The sequence below is a fragment of the Chiloscyllium plagiosum genome, unplaced genomic scaffold (assembly GCF_037043375.1).
Source record: "Chiloscyllium plagiosum isolate Xiang-an unplaced genomic scaffold, Cpla_swu_hap1 HiC_scaffold_2, whole genome shotgun sequence".
NCBI lineage: Eukaryota > Metazoa > Chordata > Chondrichthyes > Orectolobiformes > Hemiscylliidae > Chiloscyllium > Chiloscyllium plagiosum.
In genome coordinates this window covers 131,755,422-131,773,463 of record NW_028270140.1, presented here as the reverse complement: position 1 = coordinate 131,773,463, position 18,042 = coordinate 131,755,422, and the positions used below count along the sequence as shown (strand labels likewise).

The 18,042-nt window shown below is 41.7% G+C and overlaps 1 protein-coding gene across 20 annotated transcripts in view; it reads left to right on the top strand.

The window, feature by feature from the left end:
- LOC122557375 (teneurin-3) overlaps nucleotides 1–18,042 on the top strand; it is a 2,678,940-nt gene that overhangs the window by 2,558,050 nt on the left and 102,848 nt on the right. For 10 of the 20 annotated variants that reach the window (XM_043705048.2, XM_043705074.2, XM_043705164.2 and 7 more), the window contains 3 exons: nucleotides 8,851–8,877; nucleotides 9,677–9,697; nucleotides 13,456–13,602. In XM_043705048.2, coding sequence (XP_043560983.1) covers nucleotides 8,851–8,877; nucleotides 9,677–9,697; nucleotides 13,456–13,602 — 195 coding nt within the window. The remainder of the gene's footprint in view (nucleotides 1–8,850; nucleotides 8,878–9,676; nucleotides 9,698–13,455; nucleotides 13,603–18,042) is intronic. The other 10 variants (XM_043705231.2, XM_043705155.2, XM_043705145.2 and 7 more) reach the window with 3 other exon arrangements.

The following is an 18,042-nucleotide window of genomic DNA, read 5'->3' as shown; positions in this document are numbered from 1 at the left end:
GTCCATGAATGATTTCAGAAAGGATTTTAGGGCTTGACAAATTTGATGGTGATGACAGATATGATGAATTGAAGAATTGGTCAAAACCCTCAAACTGCCTCCCTAACAGCATTGTTGGTGTCTCCACAGCAAATAGACTGCAACAGTTCAAGAAGGCGGCTCATCCCTACCTTCTCAGGGACAACTAGGGATGGCCAATAAATGCTGACGCAGCCAGAGAGGCCCACATCTCATCAGTAAATGACAAAAAAAATAGTGATGTGTTGTGTGTGGACTTTCAAAGAGGTTTTGGCAAGTTGCAGAAAGGGCATTAATGTTGAATATTAAGGAACATAGACTTAGGTGCAAGATAGAAAATTGGATCGCATCTGGTGTGAAGAAAGGTAAAAGTAATGAAGAGTTAAGTGTGGTTTCGTGGAATAGTTGTGAGTGCTGCAAGGCTTTTTTTTGTCTGAGGCTGCTTCTATTCCCTGTGCTCAGGACAACTTTGGATATATTGCTAGAGAGACTGGTGCCTATATTTTCAGGCGATACTAAAACCTGGAGGTATTGTAAATAATTCTGAAGGAAAAGTGAAACAGCAAGGTATTAATAAGGTAGCTAAAAAAATGACCAAAAGTGTCCAGTGAATTTTCATCTCTCAATATGCAGTCGTACTTTTGGTTAAGCAAGTGTAATACTTTTGCGTTGAATAGATGAAAGTTGTAATGTGGAATAACGAGGGATTGGAGCTTCCAGATTCACAAGATAAGTCAAATGAACAATGTCTTAAGCTACTGAAATATGTTTTTTTTATAAAAGGGACAGAACGTGAAAATTAAATTGCAAGGGGGAATGTGTATAAATCTTCCTGAAGCAACCCGTTGAAGTAGCATGTGCAATTTGTAATGTCAAACTCTCGGATGAATGTTGAAACAATGAGAAAGGTGCAGTAGAGCTTGAGGAGAATCCTATTTGTAATAAGGTAATACCAAGAAAGACTTGAAAAATGAGGACTCTTATTATCTCGGCAATAACAAGATGACTTAAAGAAGAAGAATTTTAAATTCTGAAGGAATGGAACACAGTGGAGAGATGTACGCTTGTCGTGGATTTTCTTTGGAGTTACTGAAAGAAACCATGTCAATGTGGAAACCAGTGCAGCATCCTTAATAAAGACTGACATCTATTTAACAGTGTAGAATGTTACCTGATGTGTCCTGTCTGCAGAAAGGAGATCTCATCTAACCTAGCCGGTGAGCACTGCGATGACTACTCTCAATGAGCAGTGTCATTGACAGTGCCATCAAGCTCCGTCGTCTCAGCAACCCTCTCTGCACGACACTTAGTTTGAGTTCTTGCAGGGTCACACAGCTCCTGACCTTATTTTAGCCTTAATCCACACATTGATGAAGGAGGTGAACTCCAGAAGTGATGTGAGAGTGACTGGCTGAGACATCTGGGTGGGTTGCTCTTCGGAGGGTCGGTGTGGACATGTTGTAAGTTTCCATGCTGTAAGTAATCTAATCTAATCTAATCTAATCAAGGCTGCATTTGACTAAGTGTGGTCCTATGCAGCTCTTGGCAAAATTGAAGTGACTGAACATTGATTCGACTCTTCCCTTTCACAAAGAAAGATGGTCATGATTGTTGGAGACCAATCATCTTTCTGTCCCCAAATCCCCAAATACTTAATGCAGTAATCTTAAGTATCAGGTCCCAAGCTCAACCAGCTTCAGCTGCTGCAATGATGGTTTTCATTCCAATGTAAGATCAGAAGTGGGATGTATTGCTCAGTATTACGTGTGACTCCTCAGATACTGACTCTGTCTGTGCCCAGATAAAGCCAGATCTAGACATTATCCAGCTTTGGGCGACAAGTGGCATGTGACATTCACATCATTTAAGTATCAGGCAATGACTATCAACAAGAGAAAATCTAACCATCACTCTTGATATTCAAGGATATTGGCACTTTTGAAATTCCCACCAACAATATTTTAGGAGTAATCCTTTGACAGCCATATAAATATTATGGCTACAAAAGCAGGTCAGAAACTGAGTTCTGCAGCATCTAACTCACTTACTCATTTTTAAAACCAACCAACCATTTACAAGGCTTAAGTCAAGAATGTGATAATGTACTCTCCAGTACCTGGAAGAGTGCAATTTCAAAATCATCCAAGCCAAAACAGCCTGTTTAAGTGGCACTCTGTCCAGCACTTTAAGCATTCACTGCCTCCATTGCAGGGACACTGTGTACCACCTGCAAAATGTGCGATGGCAGCTTGCCAAGGCTTCTTCAGACACGACCTCCAAACTTGCAATCTCTAAACTTGGAAGACAAAGGGCAGCAAATACACAGGATCACCACCACCACCGAGTCCTCCTGTGAGCCACACTTCACCCTGATTTGGAACTATGTTACTGTTCCTTCACTGTTACTTAGAATACTTAGAATCCCTACAATGTGGAAACACACCATTTGACCCAACAAGTCCACAATGACCCTCTGAAGAGTAACCCACCCAGACCCATTCGCCTACTACTCTACATTTACCTCTAACTAATGTACCTAACCAACACATCCCTGAGTACTATGGGCAATTTAGCATGACCAATTCACCTAACCTGCACATCTTTGGATTGTTGGGTCAAAATCCTGGAACTCCCTTCCTGACAATACACATTCACAAACTGGACTGCAGTAGTTCAAGAAGGCAGCTCACCACTCGCTTCTCCAGGACAGTTTACAGTAAGCTGTATTTACTTGTCTTGTGTCAGTGATGGCTGTATCCTAAGAGCGAATTAAGGAAAGGCCACTGGTTGAAATAAATGATAACAAAGAGATAAAGACATGAGCAGATGACAGCAATTTCTTGTGTGACAAATAAATAACAACAGACTAGTTAAGTCAAACAGTTTACCCTGTTGTGTGCCCTGCATGGTGAAATTTTAAATTTAGATCTGCTGTATCCTTATCTGTATGTATATCCAAAACTGCAGTGCTGCAAAAAAAATCCTTGAAATGATAATGGAATTCTCCAGGGAAAGCACTCACAATGTGTAATTCAGTCCAGTGGGTTACTCAATGCATTTATTAAGACTAACTCCTGAGTGTGAATTGCTGAAATCAGTTGAATAATAAAGGAATTAAAAATCTGTTCATGAGGTTGAGTTAAAATTTGATTCAGCTGGCTTACCCCAGTAAATCTTCATTTCCATAATAAGAACTGAACTCAAGACACAATGTTGTTTTGTATCTTATTCTTACAGCAGTGGTTACAGTGCTGGAAGATTGACAGTGGAGTGATCGATGCTGCGTTCCCTCAACTTTTGAGCTGAACTAAAATAAAATGTCATTATAATGATCTATGACCCTCACAAAGGAAGTCATCTGCAGAAGGGAAATGTATTGTTAAGACTTTGTTTTACCTCAGCACTTGAGTTGGTACTTTAGGCTTGGACTCAGTGTCTAACACAGTTACTTCAGCTGAAAGTTATACCTGCTGATCAGAATAGATGGAGGAGCTATTGGAGATCGAGGTTAAAAAACAATTAACTGAAAAGGTTGTCATGTTTACCTGGAGCTTTTATCTGCGGAAGGCTTCAATCCTATTTTTCAGTGGAATGTTACCAGAAGATTAAGGGGAAGGTCATCAAAGATTGGGATAAAAGGGAACAAAGCCGTTATCTAGGATATTAAAAAGAAACAATGATTTTGGTTGTAAGGGATGTAGGCTTACCACGAAGGGTAAGGAAGTCACTTGCTATCTGTTTGTAGTGTTAACCTGTCTCCAATTTTGTTCACATGGTCTCTCCCTGCTCCAGCAGCTGTTTTCTCAGACATGGGGCCAGAAAGTCTGAATCTGATGGACACTAATTCTGGCGAAAGGACAACAGTGCCATGCATACATAAACTTCAAACATGGTGCTGAGAGAAAGGGTTCAGCAGTAAATGGATGGAGACAGTGCTGCAGTCAGGTAACATTACAAAAGTAGAAGTAGGCAGGAAAAATAGCTGGAGAAACTCAACAGGTCTGGCACCATCTGTGGAGAGAAAACAATGCTAAGGTTCCGAATCCAGTGACCCTTCTTCAGAAATGATTTGGAATGTTAGCTCTTGTTTTCTGTCCACAGATTCTGCTGGACCTGATGAGTTTCTCCAGCAATTTCTGTTTTTGTCTCAGATTTCCAGCTTCTGCAATTCGATGTTGTAGAAACAGTGGATGGCGATGTGAAGATAAAAGCTCAACTTGACAGTGAGTAGGATGCCAAGCTATCATACACTGAGGCTGTGGTCAATGAGGGAAATGGAGCTGTTGGCAAGAAGTTAGCCAATTGAAGCAGGGTCGAAAGACAATTAAAACGAAAAGCCATTTTAGATCTTTTACAGAGTTTGAGCAGAATATAATCATGCTTTATTTTTTAACGTAAACACCATCAGTATCCCACGTTATAAGCTACAGACCAATCGTCATGCTATCTACACTATCTCAAAATGAAAATTTTCTTGCTATTGCTTAAAAGAGAGGTTTTGCGAGGACACAAATGCCTTTAGAAACAGTTATGGATACACAATTTGTAACAGGCATTACAGGGAATAAAGTTAGAGGGTAGCTGACAACAAAAGATGGACCAAAGCTTTAGATTTTCAAGACTGTATTAAGGACAGAAGAGAGGCAGTGAAGCACAGAGGTAGAGAGATGAGAATTCAGAAAATTTGGAAATAAGGATGAGAATGTTAAAACTGAGGCATTTTTAGCCAGAGCCACTGTAGATCAGTGAGCACAAAGATGATGGTTGAACAGGACTTGACCTGAGTTGGGACGCTGGTGGTGGTGGGGCTTGTTTTGAATGATTTCAGGTTTCTGGTGAGTAAAAGATGGGAGACCATCCAGGACTTGATGGACATAGTCTGGTGGTAACAAAGGCAAGAATGAGAGTTTCAGCCTCAGGGTGTTTGAGATGGGGGGTGGAATTGGGCATTGGTCTGAAGTGGAAATGAGCAATGTTAAAGATGTTGCGGATTTGGCTGGTCAGAATCTCACCTCATGGTCAGATACAGTACCGTGGTAGCAACCATCCAAGACAGTTGCTCGGGAGAGGGATGAAGTCAGTGACTCAGTAAAGAGTTGCAGCAGGGCCTGAAATCAATGGAGGAACTTTCTTTGTAGGGAAGGAGCAGAGGATTGAGTCAAGTGGACAGTTCTATTAGGCTTCCTGTTGCATAATAATGCATAGTATGACATAGAATTGACAAAACTGAAAGAATCCATTTCAAATTGTGTCCATATTCCACACAAGCTCTTTCCTAGCCTTTTCATCTTACGCTGTGAAGATATCCTTCCATTCCATTTCCCCCTATTTGTTTGTCAAGCTTCTCCTTCAATTTATCATAGCTGGGACCTTCAATTACACATCATTTTTACAAGTTCCACAATCTAACTGTTCTCTGGGAAATGAGACTGTGAATTCACTCATATTTATGGTCCCTAGTTCGGGATTCTCTCTGAAGTGGAGCAGATCCAGTTGAATTTGGCACCTTGTGTTTCCATCATTTCTGGGCATGCAATTGAAGAAGGTATTCTGGATTAGTGGTGCTGGAAGAGCACAGCAATTCAGGCAGCATCCGAGGAGCAGCAAAATCGACGTTTCGAGCAAAAGCCCTTCATCAGGAATAAAGGCAGAGAGCCTGAAGCGTGGAGAGATAAGCTAGAGGAGGGTGGGGGTGGGGAGAAAGTAGCATTGAGTACAATAGGTGAGTGGGAGAGGAGATGAAGGTGATAGGTCAGGGAGGAGAGGGTGGAGTGGATAGGTGGAAAAGGAGCTAGGCAGGTCGGACAAGTCCGGACAAGTCAAGGGGACAGTGCGGAGCTAGAAGTTTGAAACTAGGATGAGGTGGGGGAAGGGGAAATGAGGAAGCTGTTGAAGTCCACATTGATGCCCTGGGGTTGAATTGTTCCGAGGCGGAAGATGAGGCGTTCTTCCTCCAGGCGTCTGGTGGTGAGGGAGCGGCGGTGAAGGAGGCCCAGGACCTCCATGTCCTCGGCAGAGTGGGAGGGGGAGTTGAAATGTTGGGCCACGGGGCGGTTTGGTTGATTGGTGCGGGTGTCTCGGAGATGTTCCCTAAAGCGCTCTGCTAGGAGGCGCCCAGTCTCCCCAATGTAGAGGAGACCGCATCAGGAGCAACAGATACAATAAATGATATTAGTGGATGTGCAGGTAAAACTTTGATGGATGTGGAAGGCTCTTTTAGGGCCTTGGATAGAGGTGAGGGAGGAGGTGTGGGCGCAGGTTTTACAGTTCCTGCGGTGGCAGGGGAAGGTGCCAGGATGGGAGGGTGGGTCATCGGGTGGCGTGGACCTGACCAGATAGTCACGGAGGGAACGGTCTTTGTGGAAGGCGGAGAGGGGTGGGGAGGGAAATATATCCCTGGTGGTGGGGTCTTTTTGGAGGTGGCGGAAATGTTGGCGGATGATTTGGTTTATGCGGAGGTTTGTAGGGTGGAAGATGAGCACCAGGGGCGCTCCGTCCTTGTTACGGTTGGAGGGGTGGGGTCTGAGGGCGGAGGTGCGGAATGTGGACGAGATGCTTTGGAGGGCATCTTTAACCACGTGGGAAGGGAAATTGCGGTCTCTAAAGAAGGAAGCCATCTGGTGTGTTCTATGGTGGAACTGGTCCTGCTGGGAGCAGATACGGCGGAGGCAGAAGAAGGTAGTCTGGATAAAATCTGTTTTCGAGTTCGTGGATTTTTGGACATTATTTTGCAGAGGCGATGGGGGGAGTCTCAGCTGGAGGGCTTGCAAAAGCAGCTGGTCACCTCTTTTCCAGGAGGCCCCCCAAAACTTGTACCACTTCGGCACTTGACAGGCAGCGACATGTCTTCCCCAGAATTCAAGAATCCCTCGAGGCAGAACTCCAACCATTCAGTCAGAGAAGAGCACCCTTTCTGTCAGGGCCAGGGGAAGTGATGAGCAAGGTAAAAACAATGACTGCAGATGCTGGAAACCAGATTCTGGATTAGTGGTGCTGGAAGAGCACAGCAGTTCAGGAAACATCCAAGGGGCAGCGAAATCGACCTTTCGGGCAAAAGCCCTTTCATCAGGAATAAAGGCAGTGAGCCTGAAGCGTGGAGAGATAAGCTAGAGTAGGGTGGGGGTGGGGAGAAAGTTGCATAGAGTACAATGGGTGAATGGGAAAGGGGATGAAGGTGATAGGTCAGGGAGGAGAGGGTGGAGTGGATAGGTGGAAAAGGAGATAGATGAGCAAGACAGGGATTTGGCTTGCATAAGCCTTATCCAGGATCAACTCCCTCCCAATTAAATCTGAGGGAGGCGATGGCCTAGTGGTATTATTGTTGGACTGTTAATTCAGACACCCAGGAAAGTTCTGGGGACCTTGTTCAAATCCTGCCATGGTAGAGTTTGAATTAAATGTTTTTTTTAATTCTGGAATTAAATTTCTAACAGTAGCGATGAAACCATTGCTGATTGTCAGCAAAACCTATCTGGTTCTCTAATACCCTTTCGGGAAGGAATCTCTCATCCTTACCTGGTTTTGGTCTACATGTGACTCCAGACCCACAGCAAGATGGTTAACTCTTAACTGTCCTCTGGACAATTAGGGAAGGACAATAAATGCTGGTCTTGCCAGTGACACCAATAGCCTGTGAATGAATGAAAAACACCCTTCCCCCCACCCCCTCACCACCATCATTGGGAAGAGAAGAAGATTCGACATTTTTTGTAACAATGTCATATGTAAGTTTAACACATACTTTTATATCCAAACGTGTAAGACTCATTATGGTGATGTGTGGAACAAAGAACTAGGGATGATTCCTTCTCTGGTTGCTAAGTAATAACATACAGTGTGCTGAATTCATCAGGATGTGTGGCAGCATCGAACAAAATAGAGCTTCTATTTATCTGGCATTCAATAGCAGATCCCAAAGCGCTACATTAAATTCTTATTGAGGGATAATTAGTGTTGTTACTTAAACATATTATATGAAGAATTGTATTAAGAATGTAATTACAATGATAATACCAGGGCAGTTCCTCTGCTTCTACTTTTTAAAATGTGTTTGAGTGTTTAGCTACTGTTGCTGATAGGAGGCCATCCTTCTGCTATTTTTATGATCCAACCAACACTTGACAATCAGGAAAATCTTCTACAGACTCTTCTCAACTCCCAAGTTCTTTTCAAAGCAATTTTTTGATGTACCTGGTAAGCCATTTACAACCGTCATGTCATTTACTCCCTTCTGATTTGTGAAAACGTCGGTGCCTGAATTAAACTTGTAAAACTCCCCGTCACTTGGTTGTTTTTGAACAGAGCAGCTATATTATTGTCAAACCCCAGAAGAGGACACCAGGATCAGTTTGAAAGATTGAGATATAGAACCAGTCTGTTCCCCGTTCTCTGATCTTGACTGAAGCTCCCTTTGGCATCAGCAACTCTCAGCTACCATTCTCACTCCTGATGGTTATCCTAACACCAGGACAGAAGTAGACCATTCTCTGAAACGATTCCACCATTCACTCGATTAAAGTTCCAAGGCGACCATGCCTGCCTCCAAGCTCGGGACCCCAAAATTCCAGCTCTCAATCCCAGTTAGGGTCCTGGGCTCCACTTTGGAAAGCCCTGCAGTGATCTGCACCTTAACCCCACCGAACAACACTTCCCTCTGTGTGAAAATCATCACCCCTGAGCTCTAATTGTATGGTTAGACTTGAGCTCTGAGGATCTTGTACATTGTATACAATAGGTGTCAAGGATATACCTCAGGAGCTGTTCCAGTTTAAGTTATATAGAGCAGTTCTGTGTGATGTTATTCTTAAAAGTCTGTATCTTTTATTTCCAAAGCACACTTTCTGGATAAGATAGTTAAAGGTACTGCATGTTTTTTTTCCCTCTGATTTTCTTATGCTGTCTCTGTGTATACAGTAAATAAGTAACTGAATTCTTTACATATTTGCATCATGGTTTCATTATTCAGGCTTTTGACAGCTAATGCATTAATGAGACATTTATACCTGAGTTATGTCTGCAATATTTTTACAGCAATTAGTACCTGAAAATCTTGAAAGTCAATTAGCTGGAAATAGATTTGCTTCAGATTCATTTGCTCTCTTATTGTTGCTGGTGGTACAGATGCTAACTCACCTACTGTGGCACTGCAAAATTGCTCAAAAGTAATTGAGAACAGTTCATCCCTGTTACACATTAATAGTTGATGCAGTAAGAAAAAAAAGAGTCACAGAATGCAAAATTTTGAAGGAGTAGATTTCATTATGGAAAAAGAAGTCATTTGTAACAACGTCAAGCACTGTTTGTGAGCTTTGTGTGAAACTGTTAAGTGGCTTGGGGTAAATTTGATACAAGTTTAATGATCATGCTGCCTCATCATTCATGGGTAATATTTATGTGTTTTAACAGAGTTTCTGAAACATGTTATTTAGTCTGTAGAAATGTTCCTACGGCTGCATTTCCAGACATGTCTTATTTAAGCTGTTAGCCTCGACAGTAAAACCTGTCTTCATTATTAAGACTAGCAATAGGAGTTTTGTTCGACTCACTCACATCTTTGTAATTGCAAGCATCCTTTTTCTTCTGTTTGTATAAATACGGATTCTGAATATGCCATTATTTTTAATTATGTTTCCACAATTTTCCTCCTTGACCATAATAGCAGACAAGATAGGATATAAAGGTAAAGACAAAAGCTCTAGGGAGATTGTTACGAACAGTCCCTCTCCGCTATCTGTCTTCAAGCACGTCATTTAGCGTGATTTTTAAAAAAATTTAAGTTCTACATTTTTCTTCTGTTCAGGCTTTTAGTCTATGTTCATTGTGGTTCTTCTGGTTATTACGTTCTGTCCGTCTTAAGTTGTTCAACATGCCAAGCTGCTGTTTCTGTTGAAAACCTTGCCCGTCCTGTTCAGTCCATCTGCAGTCTTAATTAGGTGCTCAGCAATCTCACTGTTTCCTGGGCTTTGCTTACACCCTTGAAAGGAATGTGAATTTTTAAAGCTGAAAGTTTTTTTTTTCTTTTTATCAATAAAGTATAGCTGCAAATACTTTACCTATGCTTTGTTCATCTGTTTCAGTTGCCGTAATTTCACATGAATAAGAACAAACTTGAAAGCCCCAAAATAGTGAGGGACACTGTCTGCAGTTTGAGAGGATAAAGGCAGGAGACAGAAACGGATATGGTCACTGACTCCAAACGGCTGATGCCAAATTGGTGTGCTGAAGTGGGGGGAGTGGGGGGGGAGGGGGGGGGGGGCGGGGGGGGGGGCTAGGTAATGTGTGACGAGCAAATTGTCCTACCCTCTTGTGTTGAGAAGTTGTCTCCAAGAGAATAAACACAGATGAAAATGGAGAGAAAAGAAGCATTTTAGAAAATGCATGTGAGATCTACTTGTTTTTCAGAAACAAATCTTAAAGTTTTAAGTTGAGATTGGCTGGAACCTGGTGCATATAAAGCCCTACCTGATGTGGATCTAGAACATATGGAGCCAGATTGAATTCCAACTCAGTTCTTTGTGCCCTGTTTTGAGCACAAGCACCAATTATAGTCTGCAGTTGACTTCAGCTTCTTTTCTGTCAGCTAGGAAGAGGAACATCAGTTTTCATCCCTGATTCCTGGAGGAACAGAGTAAGCGATTAAATCGTTGAGTCAGTCTTGTCATTCGTACAGAGAGTGGCTACTCAATATTTTAACTCCATCCACCCACTTTGAATATCTCCACCTAACAAAAATCTACCTTGTCACTGTTTTGAAATTTTCAAGTGACCTAGCCTGGATTGGAGAGAGTTCCAGATTTCTGTAATCCTTTGAAGGCATGCTTCCAGACATTGTTTCTCTATATTCTGCTTCCAGACTTAACGTCATGTCCGCTTTTTTATGGACTCCCTCCACCAGTGGAAATTGTTTCGTTTTATCTAGCCCATCAAATTTATTATTATCTTCAGTGCCTCAATCATCACATAATCATTAAAAAGCAAGGAATGGTCGATCTGCCCAGTGACTCCTGCTGGATCAGGCATGTCTGTGAGGATTTTGATTGGACTATAGCTCCATTGAGATGCCATTCAGAGTTAACTATCTAGCCTCACCCACGAAGAATGTCGAGAATGAGGAGCTTGGAGGATGGGGCAGGAGGCATCTGTGGAGCCTTAGGCCAGCTTGAGGGAAGGGCATTTTGAAAATAAGCAGTGAAAGTTGGTGAAGTGAACGAAAATAATGTTCAGCATCCTATACCGCTGCTGTAGGAACATGCAATGGCACAGTTGCTCCTCCATGATCAGAATGGAATGTGAGGAATGCCAGTACATTCCAGCAAAAGTGGACACTGCTAAAATTCCAATATTTTGAAGTTGCACATTCCCCTTCTGTGCCTATTTCCAATGGGTAAAGAACCTTTCAGGTTAGGTCTGATTGACATACTCCACACACAAACCTGAGAGCAGCAAACAGATTAGTCCATCAGCTTCCCTGACACTTGCCTAGCTTCAGGTAGGTATCTAAACACGCTGTCAAAGTCACTGACCAACCATTTGTTGTTTTTGGTTGTTTTCTCTTTGTATTGAATAACCAAACTCCCTGCTGCCCCACCCTCTGCCATCTCCCCAGTTGAAGGTCCCTGACACTGAGGACCTCTTCCCAGTACCTCTGTAAAACAATTGGTTGGAAAGGCTCAACACGTCTTGGCAACATTTGTGAAGAGAAATCAGAGGTAACGTTTTGAGCTCAGTGACCCTTCCTCAAAACTGAATAGAGAATTGGGAATTGCATGAAACAGCATTCACATTTCACATTTCTTTTATCTTCCCAGATGTCCTCAAATATGGTTTTGACTCAAAAGAACTCATTCTCAAGGGAATCTTTCTGTTGGAGCCAGTGTTCATTTCTTTGATTTCTGTTCTAATATTTGTAATCGGTTTAGATTGGATTCCCTACAGTGCGGAAACAGGCCCTTCGGCCCAACAAGTCCACACCGACCCTCTGAAGAGTAACCCACTCAGACCCATTCCCCTACCATATACTTACCCCTGACTAATGCATCTAACATGATGGGCAATTTAGCATGGCCAATTCACCTGACCAGCATATCTCTTTGGATTGTGGGAAGAAACCATAGCACCCAGAGGAAATCCACACAATCACCCAAGGCGGGAATTGAACCTGTGCCACTGGTACTGTGAGGTATCAGTGCTAACCACTGAGCCACCATGCCACCCTATAAAGGTTGTGAAAGGTGAAATATTGCCTTTTCAAAATTTGGCAGTTAAAGTCAGAGCAATCAAGTTTTAAGATGCAAAAGTGCTCTAATGTTCAGTAGACAGTCAGAGACTCCGTGTTCGGAACAGTAAGAGAACTGAGGGTCTTCCCAGTCTTCATCTGCAGCCAGAATTCGCTGTATTTCAGAGATCCAACAGTCAGTCCCGCAGTTAACTGCCAACATTGGGAATGCCTCAGAACTATCAGTTTATGGTGAATGTTGGTCATCTCTTGATGGTGAATTGGTCCACTGGGTAATGGATAGAACCACAATTCACTTATCTTTCTTAAGAAACAACACAGTGATGGAATCTTTGACTCCTTTCTTTAACTGAATATGAATCCAATTTTGGAACATAGAAGAGTATCATATTACACAGTTGCACACAGTCTAGCCCAGAGAAACCCTGGTACTAAGTTTGCTTAGACCCTTCTGAAGAAGGGTTATACCTGAAACATTGATCTCTTCACCTCCTGATGCTGTCTGGCTTGCTGTGTTCTTCCAGTCTCCTGCTTGTTTACTTTGGACCTGCTTCCCCACCATCATTTCGCTAGAAGAACAGTCGAAAACTTAATCAGCTAAGTTGTGGTCACTGTTACGAGGAAATCACAATGAACTTCCATTCAGTGGATCCCTTCAGCTGAATTTTTCGGGACTTAGCTTAGAATTTCACTTTATTATGGTCATAATTGTAAAAGACCGTTGTTTGTCTAATTTGCTCTTCTTTCCATTATTTTCTGTGCAGTTTCTCTATTGCCACCATTACTGGAGCACACCAGATTCATATTTTCGGTTTCCTTGTTGACCATATTATTCATAAGAATTACAAGATAATTTGAAATTCCTTATAAGATCCCCATTTGTAGCATAATTAAGATGTATCTTCACTGTAATCCACCAACCAACTAGAGATGCATAGATTACACATTTGGATCTAATACAGCAATTACCATTGAGTCAATGACTTTGCTGCTCTAAAGAGCTACAAGGTATTTGTGTCTTTCGAGGAGTGATATACATTCGCCGTTTTTAACTACAGAAGGGTACAGTTTATCCATGTGAAATTATGGTCTCTGTGCTTCAATAAAAGGCTTGTAGCTAGTGATCTTCCTTTAGTGTTTATTTGTATGACAAAGCATTAGAGCATTGTGTTTAGTATTTATCCTCTGTATTCTTTTCTCAGAGGGTTGTCCTGGCCTTTGCAATAGTAATGGAAGGTGTACCCTTGACCAAAATGGCTGGCACTGTGTTTGCCAGATGGGGTGGAGAGGTGCCGGGTGTGATGTTGCCATGGAGACTGCATGCTCTGATAGCAAGGACAACGAAGGAGGTAAGAACACAGATATTCGACTGTTGCAGCTGTTCGTGCCTGAAATGCAAGTTGACACCAATGAAATGAAACATTTATGCAGCTTTTCTGCAAACCACTGATTCTTTGGAGTAATGTTTGATACCCTTTGGAGCCTTCATGCATGTTAAACAGATGCAATTAAAATAAATCATTGAGTTGAGCCATGTACAGTTCAAACACAATTTCACAGCTAAGGTGAATAAAGGATGTTGGAAAAACACAGTGAAATCATTTCAACACGTTGCTGTATTAATGTGTTAGGAGGTGAGAATCAAATTCCTGTGAGTAGCAGCGTATTAGTGCATTATTTCATGTGATAACATAAAAAAAACTTCCTCAATTCCACAAAATATCTTCAATTTTCATAGACACTGGTCACCAACTTATATTTGAACCAAATGACCATTATTATTTTCTTAATTAAAATTGACAGACAGCTTAAGCCTCAACCTTACCTACGTAATTTTTTCTAGCACTTCAGCTCAATGGCAAAGATATTGCTGTATAGTGAAGCCCAGTATAATATCTGTTCCACTAACCCAGTTAAAAATCAGTTAAATTAGCTTGACACAGGCATCAAAAGCTGGAACCTTGTTCTCTCTTCTCTATTTCACACACACACACACACAACTCAGATACTAGGAAGTCTTTTCAGCCTTTAAGGCATTCTAAAATATGCATTTTAATGAACAGGCAATCTGATACTTGTACATGTATTGGACAAATTAAACCAGAGGCATTGAAATACACCCAAATTTTCATGTAAAGCAAACTTTTAGGAATGTCAACTGTTCGATGCGGTCGCATGTTAAATTGTCTCATTTGAGATATTCTGAAGAAGGGCTCCATTTCTTTAAAAATGGTCAACCACTTAAGAGTTCTAACAAACTCAAATCTCTGGAAAATAATAATGACATTAAGGGTAAGTAGAAATTGGGAGGTGCATCGTTGTATCATCTTTTTTTTTGTAAATGAGCCACAGCTTGCTAGTTTTGTTGTAGTCATGTTTCCCAGCATGCAGAATATCAGGTGGTACACCTTGTTTGAAATAAAGCAGTTTACTGCAACAATTATTTGGAAGCTAGTGCAATTCAAATATAATCTGCACTCATGACATTAGTTGGAGCTGGCTGTATTGCAACAGCCAGCTCCAACTAATATTGCACATTCTGAAGTAGCTAATTTGAGTTGGCTACTAACTAGCCTTTTCTTTTCTTTATCATTTGAATTAATTTATTCTGAACTTTTTAAAGTATTCTTGAAAGCTTGATCTGTATTTCAAAGGAGAAAGAATGAAAGAAAGGTTTTGCTTTTATTTAGCACCTTTAAATGTCTTTAAATGCTTCACAGCCGATGAAGTACTTTCATAGTGCAGTCACAATTGTAATGCGGCAAATATTTAGCATAAAGCTTCCACCTATTTTCTTTGTGTCAAACCTAGACCAATGAGGAGAAAGAACTGTTCAAGCTTTCCTCAGAGGCTCGCTGATCAGCTCTGGTGATTACACTGGATATCCACTGGGTAAATGGTGACTGATTGAGAGAACCCTTGAAGAAATTGTAGGTTTTGTCTGCCAGCTGAAAGTTTTTGTTTCTACTTTTAACTAGCATCAGTCCAAATGCTAGTTGTTACATGTCCGAAATACCTAAATACTCCTAATTTGATGCAGATCCATGGTTGTATCAAGCCCTAGCTCAAGATCTATACGGATGAGGAGAGCCATGCAGTTTACAAACTAATCCTGGCTTTTTCGTGTCAAGGACCAGAGTGTAAGGATGTAGAGGTTATGCTGCAGCTGTACAAAACTTTGGTCAGACCCCACTTGGAGTATTGTGAGCCAATCTGGGCACCACACCTTAGGAAAGATATCGATCTTCGAGGGAGTACAACATAGGTTTACAAAAATGATACCTGGACTTCAGGGGTGGCACGGTGGCTCAGTGATTAGCACTGTTGCCTCATAGCGCCAGGTCCCAGGTTTGATTCCACTGTCAGACGACTGTGTGGAGTTTACACAGTCTCCTTGTGTCTGCATGGGTTTCCTCCAGTTGCTCCAGTTACCTCTCATAGTCCAAAGCTGTGCAGGTTAGGTGGATTTGCCATGCTAAATCTCCTATAGTGTCCAGGGGATATACAAACGAGTGAAATGCAAGGTTACACAGATAGGATAGGGGCTTGGATCTAAGTGGGATGCTTTTCAGAAGTTGGTGTGGACTCAAATAGCCTGCTCCCACACTGTAGGGATTCTATGATTATGAGGAGTGATTATACAAATTAGGCCTGTTCTTTCCAGAATTTAAAAGGTGATCTGATCAAAGTCTTTTAAGATATTAACAGGAGAAGACAGGATAGGTAAACTATTTCCACTGGTTGGGGGAGATTCATAAGCTGAGAATTAAGGCCAGCCCATACAGGAGAGTTGTTAGGAAACTCTTCCACACACAAAGTGTGGTAGATTACCAGAACCTTCTTCCACAAACAGCAGTGGATGTGGATCAGTTGTTAATTTGAAATCTGAGATAGATATTTTTCATTAAGGAAAGGTATTAAGGGATATGGGCCAAAGCTAGATATATGGAGGAAGACCACAAATCATCCATGATCTCATTGAATGGTGGAACTGGCTCTTGAGACTGAATGGCCTACCCCTGTTCCTATATTCCTATAATCCACCCTTAAGGAATGTAAGGAGCAACTGATACTAAACAGCAACTTTAATATAGGTGACCATCCTAATGTTAATAAAATGGGTGTCAGGCTAAAGAAAGAGAGATGAGAAAAGGTGACCCATACCATGATCACCGAAGGAAGTTTGCAAAAGGAAAAGGGCACTGGAAAGGTGGAGGGATTTATGAAACAAATTCCAGAGAGTGGAACCTGGGTGGTTGAAGGCACAGTCAGGAATGGTGAAACAAAGCAAAACGCAGGCAGGAACACTGCAGTATTGGCAATAATCAAAGGAGAGAGGGCAGTCTCTGACCTGCCATGGGAAGAACACATGCAGTCGTCAATCTGCAGTGAAAGAGATTTAGTTACAGGAGAAAGCACTCCAATTCCTCCAGCTCACAAGCAGGATGGTAGAGGCACTGAACTTTTTCCCATAGTTACTGATGTCTTTCATAAGGACTGAGAATCCTACTTGACTCATGGAAAACTTTGTGAAACAGGCTAAATGTCAGTCTTTCAGCTGTATAATTATACCTGACTGCAGAACCTGCCTCTTTGGAGTGAGTTGTTTGGCCAGCCCTTGCCTCAACCTCCATTACACCAGATTTGCCCACATTGGAGTTGGGCCTAATATCTTTAAACTTGCATCCATCCCAAAAGTATGCATTTTAGGGAGATTAAAATTGACCCACCACCTCATATTGCTCCCAAGAAATATTTCCTCCCAAGAAGGACACTGCACAGACCATTTACCAGTGTGTATGTGTCCTCCTGTCCGGATGCCTTTGCTTTTTTTGAAGCACCATTCCGTGTTTACCTTTCATTTGTTCTTTGGTCTTTTCCCCATCACATCTTTTCTAATTTCTCCAACTTTTCTCACAGTTCAGTCCATTGTACTTGAGAACCTAAACTTGAGCTGTCCTGTCTGTGAGCATTGTTGAATGCTTCCCTTAAGTCATGGCAACTGAGATTGGACTGCCTGGTACATGTCACCAAGCTGGGGCCTAAGCATGGAGACTTTGCAAGCTCTCTGCAGCAGATCTTATTTTTATACATCTTTCAGCTGTTTTACTCTTTTAAAACTAAGTTTCGTAACACTGTATTCTTCATTGTGTTCTATTACCCTTATGCTCTTTGTATGGTGTGTTCTGCTTGTACTGCACACAAAACAAAGCTTTTCACTGTACCTAGGTACATGTGACAATAATAAATCAAATCAAATCTGAAGCCAAATAACACCACTGCAAAATGACAACTTTCCCTATCAAATTCTGCACTCCTTTGGCTGTACAATTCCATGTGGGAGATTCTTCCTTGATTGTGGCTCGACAATGATTCAATCCGTTTAAAGGTTAAATCAACAAATGAGCCAGGATCTTAATCAACTTACAGACAGAATTATGTCAGCCAATTCAGGAGGTACGTGCATTGCTCCCTCTGCCTTAAATACTTTACCCTTGGCCAGATAGAATTTCCTCTGCCATTGTGTCCATATTTATTCAGTTCATTTTGTAGATCCATTGTTGCCTGTTGTTCAGATTCTGCAAACATTGTATAGTTTCCAAATCTGACCACTTTTCACTGAGTTACTGAACATAAGCCATTGATGTAAATTAACAACTTTAGTGGTGTCAAAATAATCCCTGAGGCACTCCATTCATTACATCCCCTCACCCTAATATTATTTCTCGAACAAGTAGTGTTGCTTCCCACCTTTCAGCCAATTTATTTTCCATTCCCCGATGCAATGT